General features: G+C 43.3%; 1 protein-coding gene across 6 annotated transcripts in view; it reads right to left on the bottom strand.

Annotated features, from left to right (window-relative positions):
- The window catches only part of LOC147030867 (C-myc promoter-binding protein-like), a 74,872-nt gene that overhangs the window by 1,168 nt on the left and 61,204 nt on the right, over nucleotides 1-12,500 (bottom strand). For 5 of the 6 annotated variants that reach the window (XM_085875391.1, XM_085875393.1, XM_085875392.1 and 2 more), the window contains 10 exons: nucleotides 8,955-9,090; nucleotides 8,737-8,843; nucleotides 8,207-8,382; nucleotides 6,014-6,157; nucleotides 5,767-5,908; nucleotides 5,345-5,599; nucleotides 5,105-5,222; nucleotides 3,077-3,236; nucleotides 2,899-2,963; nucleotides 1-185 (listed from right to left, as the gene is read on the bottom strand). The exon at nucleotides 1-185 is cut by the window's left edge and continues 1,168 nt beyond it. In XM_085875391.1, coding sequence (XP_085731517.1) covers nucleotides 49-185; nucleotides 2,899-2,963; nucleotides 3,077-3,236; nucleotides 5,105-5,222; nucleotides 5,345-5,599; nucleotides 5,767-5,908; nucleotides 6,014-6,157; nucleotides 8,207-8,382; nucleotides 8,737-8,843; nucleotides 8,955-9,090 — 1,440 coding nt within the window. In that variant the 3' untranslated portion in view covers nucleotides 1-48. Of the gene's footprint in view, nucleotides 186-2,898; nucleotides 2,964-3,076; nucleotides 3,237-5,104; nucleotides 5,223-5,344; nucleotides 5,600-5,766; nucleotides 5,909-6,013; nucleotides 6,158-8,206; nucleotides 8,383-8,736; nucleotides 8,844-8,954; nucleotides 9,091-12,500 lie in introns of those variants that run through there. The other variant, XR_015056550.1, reaches the window with a different exon arrangement.

Raw genomic sequence — 12,500 nt, 5'->3', positions numbered from 1 at the left:
ATGATCCTGAGCAGCCAGCATGCTGCTTGTGACATCGGTCCTTTGCAATCACAGGTACGGTTCTCCAAAGATTCGGCGACAACAGGAAGAGCGTGCGCTCGGAGGCCGGTCGTTGTTCCGAGTTCCTTTTGCTTGGATAGGATCCATGCAGTCGTAGGCAAGTTTGTACTCACGGTCAAACGCATCTGCACTCCAAAATAAAAGGTTTCATCGCTCGTACTTTGCCAGGCTCAAGGATACCCGTAATTGCACTATTGGGTGAAACTCAGCAAATACAATCAGGTTACAAAAGGAAATTGGATGCAGGATGACAACATTAATCCCAAAACACCAGGCAAATTGTACTCTGCCCTCCTGAAATCTAAAAAAGAAAAATTTTATTAAAAAAAAAGTTGGGGGGGGTGTGAGGGTGCAAACAACAGTCGTTCTTTAGGAAGAAACACACATCAAGCAGACAGCACCCCTTGATGACACCCACACACAATCAACTATCCATCCAACCTCAAGCTGCCTAAAAGTCCTGCCAACATCCTTTTAACCCTCTCTATCTGCAATACTTCCAGGTACCTATCTAATTTCAGTTTAAACTTACCTCCTGTTTCTGCTGCCACGACCTTCCGAGAGAGACCATTCCATGGATCAACCACTGAGTAAAATACCTTCACCTAATTACTGTTTTAACTCTTCTTCACTCTCAGGCTACGGCCCCTGGTCCTATCATTGTCTATTGTGCTGAATAATTAATCTGCACTCATTTTATCCACACCCTACATTTTCTTAAACCTCTCCATCATATCTCCTCATGACCACCTCCTTTCTCGTGAATAAAGCTCCGTCTCCTTCAGCCGCTCCTTGTAGCAGAGTCGAGCTCAGCCCGGAATAATCTCGTAGTGCTGTGCTGAACCCTCCCTGTGTCAGCTGTGTCCTTCCTGAGTTGTCTTCAAATTTGGAAAGCCTACTCTTCACCCCTCTATCCAAATGATTGATGTAAATAATGAATAGTAATGGTTCGAGTACTGATCCCTGAGGTACACCACAACTTACATCCTCCCAGCAAGATATCCTCCCACTCACAGCCACTCTTTGCTTCCTACCACAAAGCCAGTTTGCAATCCAATTAGCGACCTGACCAACCACTCCACAAGCCCTCACTTTGGCTGACCTGTGATGTGGTACCTTATCAAATACCTTCTTCAAGTTTAGATATACTATGTCCACTCCGATCCCCTCATCCACCCAATCAGACACTGCTTCATAGAACTCTAAAAAATTTGTCAAACAGGATCTACCTTTGGTAAACCCATGCTGACTACCTTTAATTAGTTTGTATTGGTTTAAATGGTTCCTCATATGGTCCTTGATTAATGTCTCCAACACCTTCCCCACAACTGAAGTCAAACTAACTGGTCTCTAGTTTCCCAATTCTTCTGTGGATACTTTCTTAAATAATGGTGTTACATTTGCTCCTCTCCAATCCTTCGGTACCTTTCCTGACTCCAGTGAACTCTTAAAAATATCCGTTAACATCTCGCTTACCTGCTCAGCCACCTCCCTCGATACTCTTGGTTGCATATCATCTGGCCCTGGAGCCTCATCTACTCTTAGATTTCCTCGCTGCTCCTTCACTTCTTCTACTCCAACCTGGATCTTGTGTAAAAGCCCTTCCTCACCTCCTCGATAGATACATTCAGATATTGATAATTCCTGAAACTGTTCTTGTGTAAATGTTGAAGTGAAAAATACCTGTTTAATAAGCCTGCCATCTCACTTTCCTCACTGACCACTCTGCTATTCCTCAATGGGCCCACACTGGTCCTAACCTGTTCTTTCGCCCTGATATACTTAAAGAAAGCCTTGCTATTATGTTTAATATTCCTAGCCATGTCCTTCTCATACTATATTTTGGCTTGCCGAGTTATTTTCTTCACTTGCCTCTGTTTACTCCAATAGATTTATATCACTAACTCCAGTCCTGTTATTTTAAAAAATAAATACCTTCTACTTCTCCTGAATAGCGATCTTTATCTTACTGTTCAACCACCCTGGCATCTTTCTGCTTTAGGTTTTACACCTCGTTGGAATGTACTTACTCTGCACTCTTACACATTTGGCCCTTGAAGGTTTCCCATTTCTCTGATGCTGATTGTCCTGTTGATAGTCTCCCAAGCTACATCACCCAACTCTCTCCTCATACCATCAAAGTTTGCCTTCCTGAAATCTAATATGCTGAACTCTAACCCTGAACAGAATCTTTGCACACACAATGTTGTCATGGTCACTTGCTCCTAAATGCTCCCCTACCATATTGGGATCATTACTTAAAAGGAGGTCTAACACTGCACTCACCCGGGTGGGCTTATCTACAAACTGGGTTAAAAAACAATCCTCGACTAAAACTAGTAAATCCTCATCCACTCTACCCTTTCCCTGTTCTTGGATTCAATGCATCACTGGCAAGTTAAAATCCCCCATAATTAATACTCTTCCCTGACCATGTGTCCTTTTGAATTCTTCATGAACTCCTCCTTCCTCCTCTTCCTTCACACCCAGAGCCCTATAAAAGCATCCCACCAGTATGTTGCTGTTTTTACAATCTCTAATCTTTACCCATACACAATCCTCAACATTTATTCCTTCCTTAATGTCGCCCCTTTCTCTTGATGAAATGCTGTCCTTTACCCAGATTGCTACTCCTCCTATCCTCTCCTTCCGATCACACCGATACACCTTTTAACCTTCTAATCCTGTCCTCCAGTTACTCTCCTTAAATAATGTCTCTCACTGCAACTATATCATACTCGCTATCCATTTCCAAATTTGCAGGTTCCTTATAAATGTGTCCTTTTAATACAACAGCACATTTAAAATTGGAAGGAATGTTCTGGCGGTCCAGCTTACCGATATTTATGTTGTCCTTTCCCAATGCCACCAGTGAGAGAAACAGTATTTCTCTGTACAAACTCCTAAGAATAAATTTAAAACAAGAACTTTTAAACATATCCGATATGCAAGTAATCAAACCACACTTCTCAAATAATCAGCACAGCATATACATCTGCTTGCACATGGTGCTGACCAATAGCGCTTGTGTGCCGATGTCTTGGCAATCGTGTCCAGCATCAGGTTGAGTGGCTGCAGCACATTGTTGTTCTGAATTGAGCGCACAACCTCCTGGAGGGCTTTTCCATCCAGAAGCTGCTGTTCGCTTAGCCCGTGCCCTAGGAGCGGCTGCTTATCTAATAACGTGCACAGCAACATGAGTATTCCATCAGAACATGCTGTTTAAAACACATTTTCAAAACAGCACCAGGGCATCAAAAATCCAAATTATTCGAGGTCACATGTTTGTCTGTCCAAGAATGTGCTGTTGCAGTTGGATGTTGAAAACAGCAATCATGTCAGCTGTTTATTTTGCACAAATGGATCACAACAATGGTCAGGTAAATACCAAACTGGCTTGAATACAGAATATGCATGCACGTGATGAGCATGTTTGTATTTTTGAAAAAAATTAAAAAAACCCAAATTTAACAGTCAAGGCTCGAAGGAAAAGTCAAGGAAGGAAAACGAGAATCAAAATGGAGGACAAGATGATGGTTTATTACCTGCTTAAAGCCCTGGAAGAGTGGGTGGGATGGAACCACCTCCAGAAGGCAGAAAAGAGGAATGAAAGAAAGTGAAGATGGGAAGCAAGCCTTGATCTTGGGAGTAACCAAGAATGAGTGAATGTAAAAATACATGCTGTGGAGTGAACAGAGGAAAAACAAGACTGACCCCAAGAAACTGCTTTGGGGCACAGCAACTTCCACTCGGAGGAAAGGAAGACGGTCCATGAATAGCAATGCTTTGACCCAATGAGCGGATTAAGTCAGAAAGGCAGCCTGAGGCCACAGACAGATGTTTGCAAGCGGAGCTGTCCAAGATACGTCGAGAGCCGGTGCTGACATCCTATTTGAGATATTGGGCCGAGGCTTGTTGTTGAGATTTTGATCAGAATTTGTTTTGCATTTCTTTTTCTTAAAACCAACATTTGGACCAAACTTCTTCTTTGAGGATTATGCACTTTATCTCAACTTGCAACAACCATGTGAAGTTGTTCATCAATGTGGTGGCCTCCAACAATAACATGTCAAAATATGACAGAATAATAGTGACAATTAAAACCCCAGCAAGAAAACAAAACAAGCTTCCAACCACATTGGCTTGGGACCCCAATACAATTATGGGGAAAGTGCACCTTCAAGCAGCAAATGCAACTTTAGCGAATGTCGTAGTAATTTCTGGGGAAACATATCTTGTCTTTGTTCTTCCCCAACTGACCGAAACAAATGAGCTTTTTATGAAGCAGAACGAGTTGGCCGCATTCCAAGCATCTGTTTTAAGGCGAAGCAGCCTGGATAGTTGATAATTCTGTACACCCAACAAAAGTCAAATCCACGGGTGAAGCCATGATAAGGAAGTTTGTAACAAGTCCCTTATTGAAGGCATTCATCATGATATTTTAGATCAAATTTGCACAAATGCTGTGCATCACATTATTTGGTCCGTTTATTAAAACATCCTCGTATTCCCTCCCCCTCTTCAAATGTTCCTTCTTCTCATACACCTGAATGTGCATGCAGTCAATAGGTGACCCTTTCTGAATCACATCCAAAGAGGAAGAATTGACATTTCATATTTGTGGGGGGGGGGGGGGGGGGAGAAGGATGACGTGATCGAAATCGTGATTTTTCTGTAGCACGACATATTTTCTTGCATTTGCAATAAGTGGTCGCTTATTGCTCTTCAGCTTTAAGTCTTGACCCTTGCCACAGCCGTCAAGAGTATTTTCTAGTCAAGGCATCAGAACTTGTAGAGAAGAGTATTCAAGAAAAACAAAAACAAATAAACAACAAAAACAAACTAACAAACAAACTGCTGCAATGCTGATGCACCATATGTTGGCAGTACTGGGCAGCATGAAAGGTTAGTGCATACATCTCCAAGCATCAACAAGCTGTTTAGATCCAAAAAAAGAGCATGAGGGAAGAAAGTCAATCAATGGGTGGGCAGGTACGTTTGGGTGGTTTAATTGATATAGTGAAATAAACGTGGCCGAACTTACTCTGCAAGTTCCATAAGATGTACAGGGGTCGAGGCATGTCCTGGTGCAGGTTCAAATTATCCCAAAGGACCTGCACCAGCACCAGCTTGCTGTCCTGGGAAAGCAGCTTTCGGGGCACCTGTCCAGACATCCAGCCTCAACACAATACCTTTGCAAATATACCGAATGTGAAATAACCACACATTTGTCTGGCTAGATTATGGCTCATGACTAACAAGGACCAAAGTGATAAAATATTACCTTAGCACCACGAGTGCAGTGCTCAGATGCGAGGGCAAGGCCAGGTAAGATGCTGGGCACATCAAGGCGGCGGAAATACCACACGAGATTCCAGTACAGGATCGGGTGCTGGTCCACAAAAGCCGGTGAAGCCACAACCGCCTCCCCTTCATGCTCAAAAATGTTCTCCAGTTCCTTTCGCAGGACCAGCACGCTCAAATATGGCACAGAGACCGACTCGGGGTTGGCCTGGTGCTCCTCCAACCCCAGCGGATCCTACTTCAACAATACCCAAAAGCTGGGGTTATGAGCATGATGGATTTTGCAGTTTTGGGAAGATCAAGATTCAGAGTGTATAAAGGAAAACTCGATTTTAAACGACAAAAAGTGAAGGCAACTGATAGGTGGGGAGGGGGAAGATGAGAAAAAGTAACGAAGCATACCAAACTGTCCCGCATCACAGATGGTAGACTGGTGGCAGAACAGCTGTGCTGTGGACCAAACCCAGTGGTGAGGTCCACCAGTGGGGTTGAGGCACTGGCACTCCTCGCAATGGGGCTTGAGGTCAAATGTGGCACAGGTAACCTGCACAGAAGATCCCATGATAAACATAACAAGAATAGATCACTTTGGATGTCTGACCTGTATGGAATAAAGAAATACTTTCTGGAAATTATTGCAGAGACTGACCCATTTTCTTTGGCGACAGTGTCAGATTTAATGTCTGGGGTATGGGCGGTTTCTCTGACTGGGGACACTGGAGGTCGTGTGTGTTGAACTCCTGTCGTCGTGCTGGCAATGCTTTCAGTAGACTGGTCCATCTTTAGGAAATACCTGCAAAAATTGGACCCACAATGTTGGAACAAAGACATGGAAATGAACATTTATTTGGCCCTTTGTTCTGCAGTATATGGGCCACACACAAAGTGATTTGTCCATGCGAACGCCAGGTGATTTATCCCAATTGTTGGGCTGCCACCTGCGAACTTTGGTTCACCACACCACAGTCAAGTTGCACAGGATTCACCAAAGTATAACTTCAATAGCATGAACAACACTCCATGATCGGTGTAGAGTAGAACATGCTCGACTTCAAGCGAAACATGCGTGATCAAGAAAATTTGTCATTTCTCACAAACCAAAGTTCTGCAATTGATCGATGTCAAATTGAAAGCCCTGTCACACCTTGACGTTTTAGCCAGCATATGGCAAGGTCTCAAAATGTATGTAAAATGCTGGCGTACGCTGAACTATTGATGGTTTTTTTTAAAGTTTTGGGCAGAAAATAACGTGTTGGACATATGCATAACGTATTAGAAATGCACACAGAAAGTTTTAATCACATATAGATAACTTATACCAACGAATGCTGAGCGTGTTGTCGGCGTTCACAACCTATGCCCAACGATAGTCTAACTTATGCATAGTGCGGCAGCGTATCGCCGACGATCACGTGTCATAGGCTATTCATAGGCTGCAGCTGGACGATTCAAATCATAACTGCACAAGACATCGAAGTGTGAAGCCGCTGTCACACCTTGACGTTTTAGCCAGCGTATGCAGACATATGAAAAATTTGCCGAACCAAGCTGGCACACGTCGAATCCGTTATGGGTAAGTTTTGTATACGTTAAGAGCACGCTGGCACAAGTTGTAGGCACGCTACGCGACCGTTGACACATGTTACTCATAAGTCGAAACACGTCAAGATAATGGTTAGCGTCAGTGTTCCAGACTCCGTTTTTTTTTTTTTTTTTTTTTTTTTTTTTTCTTCCTTCGGTATGACAGTGATGTTGACACTTCGATTTCTTGTGCGGTTACGATTTAAATTGTTGAGCAGCAGCCTATTAATTATATTATAACCACACTAGAAATCAAAGTGTTAACATCACCGTCATACCAACCCCCCCCCCCCCCAAAAAAAAAAAACCAGGGAGTCTGGAACACTGACTCGTTTCGACTTATGAGTAACCTACAAGTAACGTGTGTCGTGCGTCAACGATCACGTAACGTGCCTACAACTTAGGGTCAGCGTATGCGGAACGTGTGTCGTACGTCGAAAAATTTCAAGCATGGAAAATTTGTCTTACAGCTCGGCATACTACGACGTATGCCAGCGTGCTCTTAACGTATACAAACTTACCCATAACGTATTCGATGTGTGCCAGCGTTTTAGCCAAATTTTGCATACGTCAGGCATACGCTGGCTAAATCGTCAAGGTGTGACAGGGCCTTGAGGGTTAATCAACGGTGGTCCAAACTTGATTTTAAAAAGGGACAAGAGTGTTCCTAGAATACCTTATGCCATGTAGTCTTAAGAAAATGGACACAGGAAGGGTCTTTTAAACTGTTGCTTTGCATTTTGCACCAAGCAATGAGACACCTCCATATTTGTCCAAACGCTGAAACTCAGTTTCTCTGCCCTTGGGGCATGAGACTGCATAAATCTTTTTGCAAGTACTGCTCAACAGAAGTTTTTCAAAGTCATAAGAAGGTGATTTGTGTTTTACAGTGTTCAGTAGATTATTCAATTGCAATAAAAGAAAGATTTTAAAGTCTGGATACAAAAAAAAAAGTTTTTGGAAGTTTACCACTGTTAATGTACTGTCTTTTACAGAACCTTATTTAATATCGGTGTGTCACTGTTAAACAACGTGCCAATGTGTTCAATCTCACAAATAATTGCCTGGGATTCATGTGGACAAATTGCTACAGTGAATGGCTGATACAAAAAAAAAAAATTTGAACATGTAGCACACAAAGTCAGGACTTTGTATGGCAGATGGCTGAAAGATACACATCATTGCAGAGGCAACTTCAATCATCCTATTCGATCCCAGGTAGAAACTTCACCCAATTGCATTAATCTTGAGGGGAACAAACCTGCCTGGTCCACGCATGTCGTGGATCTCCACATGCAAGCACGGTACAAAGGATGAGCCACAGAATGAGCATCTCGTGTTCAGGTTTGACTCATCTGGTGTCCAACCGGCCATGACTTCCTCATCATAGACAAGCGATTCACAAGCATGGCAACGAGAGCAGCTCGAGATCAGGATCTGATACACAAAAGAGAAAAAGTAAAATTAAAAAAAAAATTTAAAAAATACAACTTTTAGAGATAAAGGAGACCAGAAATGAAAAGAGACAACAATGGACAGACAAATGACAATCAGATGGAACATCTCAATCCTCAAACCACATTTGGGGGGTGGGGGAAATGGAGAAAAAGCTCAAGTTAATCACCAAAAGAAAAGAAAGCATTGGAGCAGAGACACATGGTTTCATCCCTTCTTGCTGAATTATCTTGATATTACAAATGTTGTGCTCTCACTTTTAAAGTTTCACAAAAAAAAATAAAAACTGTCAAAAAGCACAATGATTATTCAGGTCAGAAACAGCACCCAGCTCACCTCCATGGCATAGTTCTGGAATATACTGGAGGTGCTCATGTAGTGCGAGGGGTTCTGATCCGGATACACAGTTGCACGAGCATTGTCCTCGGTACTAGGTAGACTCCCTAGAGGCAACAGCAATGGATGCAACAAAAACATGCACGTGATGCATCAACAAATGAAAACACATTTTATGTGAAAAAGACTGGAAAAGCCCAGAACAAAAAGTTCCTTGCCTATCGAAAAAGAGGAGGGCACGAGGGGAGAGCTGTCCAAGCTGGTTGGACTTTCAGCACAGCCACCTCTTGGCAATGCATCGTCACAGCTTCCACCGATCAGGCCAGGCTCATTTGTTTGCGACTCGCCATAACCCTAGAAAGAGAGCCATGGATCTTGTGCAATCAACAAAACCACAAGTACATGAAAAACAGATGAATGAGTGATGTTTTTGGATGTTTTATCAAGCTCTTCATTTTATCAAGTTTACAAATGACAAGATGTCATTGAAAGCCAAAAGATAAAATATAAAAATGAAAAAATTTTAAAGTGGTCGAGGTCTCTCTTATACACCTGTTGCCCCATGTGTCACGTCATGGCCCTTTTATCCTTGGTCACCTTGCCCTTGCATGAGCCTCAATATTTCATACAAAAAAAAAGTTCATCGAACTTTTCGCCATGCAGTCTTGAGATAAATACGATAATAATATTATTATTATTATTATTATTATTAATGAAAACTGCTGGCGTTGATGCTAGGGACCGAAACACCCCACTCTGATTGGACGACTGCACGATAACGTCTTGACAACAGCAGCCTGGATCTGATTATGCAAAGTTTGAACTCAAAAGGTCAAAAAAAAAAATGGAGATGCATTTTAAGGTCAGGTCAGGTCAGGTATGGGAGCATGTGCCAGAATAGCGTGTCACTGCGTCCACTTTCCGCCGGTACTCCAGGGGCCTCCATCTGGCCATCCCCCAGGCAGATGCCTGGCCCATCCCCCATCTCCTTGAGATGCCGATCAACCTGCTGCAACCACAAGACACATGGTCGGCCCATTGGCCTCTTCCACTCACGAGACTCCCTCGCTGAGAGAATCTGGTGAGCAGGATCAGCGTCAGGAAAACGAGCCACATGTCCATGTAGTTGCAGCTGATGCTCACGGACTATGCAGGTAACAAATCTCATTTGAGTCTCCCTCACCAAATGCTCGTTGGACACAAAGTCTGACCAGCGATAGCCAAGGATTCTCCGAAGAGACCTGGCTCCAATGGAATTAATTCTCCATCTCAGATCCTTGGTCAGAGTCCAAGTCTCGCATCCATAGAGCAACACTGGAAGCACCAAGGACCTGAAGACTCGGACTTTAGTCCTCCCGCACAGGTAACGGCAGCGCCACACCCCATTATCCAGTGAATCTATGACTTCCCAGGCCCGACCCAGATATCAATTGACCTATGACTCACAGCCAGCAGAGACATGAATATCACTGCCAAGGTAAGTGAATCTCTCCACGATCTCAACATCCTCACCACAAACAGGCACAGACAGAACACCGGTATCCAAGATGTCATTGAAAGCCTGGATCTTAGTTTTGACCCAGGAAACCCATAATCCCAGCAGCTCCAACTCCTCATTCAGCACCTCGAGGGCTCCCAAAAGGATATCTAAAGGCTCCACAAAGATGACTGCATCATCTGCGAAATCAAGGTAAGAGATCTAGACATTCCCAAATGATGCACCACAGCTTGATCTCTCTGAAATCCTCCCTAAATCCAATCCATACAAGTGCTGAAAAGTGTGGGGGCCAGCACACACCCCTGATGAACTCCAGTTACAACTGGAAATAAGTCAGAGATGGTACCACCACGTCTCATTGCACTCTCAGTACCAGAGTAGAGTTCAGACATCAGATCGATCAGTTTTGGTGGCACCCCACGAAGACCAAGAATCTTCTAGAGGACATCCCGATTCACTGAATCGAACGCTTTACAGAGATCGACATAGGCTGCAAGCAGCCCCTGCCAAAACTCTCAGCTGCATTCAGTGAGGACCCGAAGAGCAAGGAGACGGTCAATCGTTGACCTCTTTGGTGAAAAGCCCGACTGCTCTGGATGCTGGTGCTCAAGCAGATGGTGGCGAACCCTATCAATAATTATCCGAGCAAAGACCTTGCCTGGCACCAAGAGCAGCGTCACCCCTCGGTAGTTGTTGCAGTCCTGGCGATCACCTTTCCCTTTCCAGAGAGGGACAACGAGGCCCCTCTTCCAGTCAGTTGGGATGGTGCCTGTGTTCCAGGCAGAGCACAAAACTGCATGCAACGACACGAGTGCAGCATTTCCACCAGCCTGGAGAAGTTCAGCATGGATGCCACAGATCCCTGGAGCTTTACCCCGTTTCAACCGGTTGACCGCAGCCTGTGTTTCCACAAGCGAAGGTGGACCACAGTTGATTGGAGGGTCAGCAACAGGGATTGTAATACCCCTGACATCCAACTTGCATTTTAAGAGTTTTCTTTGAATCCAATATAGCCACCATGTCATGTGATCTACGCTGTCATCCATCAGAGTATATACATCAACATAAGTGGCATACTTACTACAAGTGGTCCAAGTTTCAACTCAATCGATCGAAAAATGGAGGAGATGCGCATTTTAAAGGTTTTTCTGAAATCCACTATGGCCGCCAAGTCACATGACCTATTAAGTCATTCTTAGGATATACGTCAACTCAAGTGGTACACTATAGGTGGTCAAAGTTTCAAGTTCCTGTGATCAACGGTTCAACCTGGAGGTCGATACAACATTCATGCAATCACAATACAGTGTTAATCAAAAAAACCGAGTCAGCACTTTTTAATTTTACCCACTGCATGTTAATAAGCTTGGGTGGGGGGGGGGTCGGGGGAGGAGAAAAAAAAAAATCTGAGAAAAGTGTTCTTCACCCTTAGGTGGACTATATGTATTCCAAGTTTCAACTCAATTGATTGAAAAATGAAGGAGAAGCAGGTCAACAGATTTCATGAAATCCAATATGGTCGACAGGTCATGTGACCTATGCCATCCTTAGGATATGTATCAAGTCAAGTGGTATGTCTTAGTTGGTCAAAGTTTCAAGTTTCTCCGATCAATGATGTGGCCTGCAAGTCCTTTACAAATTTCATGGAATCAGAATAATAATAATCAAAACCATTTCAAAAGAGTACCTCTCGGTGTCCTCCCCCCCACCCCCTGAATAACAACATAACCAGAGAAAAAAAGAAAACACCAAGAACATGTGCAGGGTCAACTCGTGGCAAATTTGATTGGTTGATGACATAAAATGTCATCGAGTCTACGAGCAATAACAACAAAAAATTCCAGAAGTTTACCACTGTTGATGCAGTGTCTTGTACACCACATTATTCAACACGTTGTGCAAGTTGTTCGTGCCCATTTGCATCCTCTATGTCAATAACAGCAATTTTTAGATCCTCCTGGAGGATCTCTAAGTTTTACTCACGTTGTTGTTCTTGTGGACTTTTTTGTTTCACAGCCTACAGTTTTCATCGAAACTTCCTGAAACTTGGCACATATATGTAAAAAATACCCTGCACAGACAGTAACCATCTCAGATTTTGAAAATTCCTCCTAGAAAAAACAAAGTTGATATCAAAATATCTCCGCTAATGGAAATCGCCTAAAAAATTCTCCGAAACTAGGCAAGCTTTTTAAATTCTGTTTGTGGGAATTGAACAGGGAATTAGCAGAGATGAATTACCGCACATATGATACATCACTATGAC

Source organism: Eptatretus burgeri, chromosome 3 (assembly GCF_056783735.1).
Source record: "Eptatretus burgeri isolate ZD-2024b chromosome 3, Ebu_testis_v1, whole genome shotgun sequence".
Classification (NCBI taxonomy): Eukaryota; Metazoa; Chordata; class Myxini; order Myxiniformes; family Myxinidae; genus Eptatretus; species Eptatretus burgeri.
Note: the sequence above shows the minus strand (reverse complement) of the source record. Positions and strands in the feature narration are given on the sequence as shown.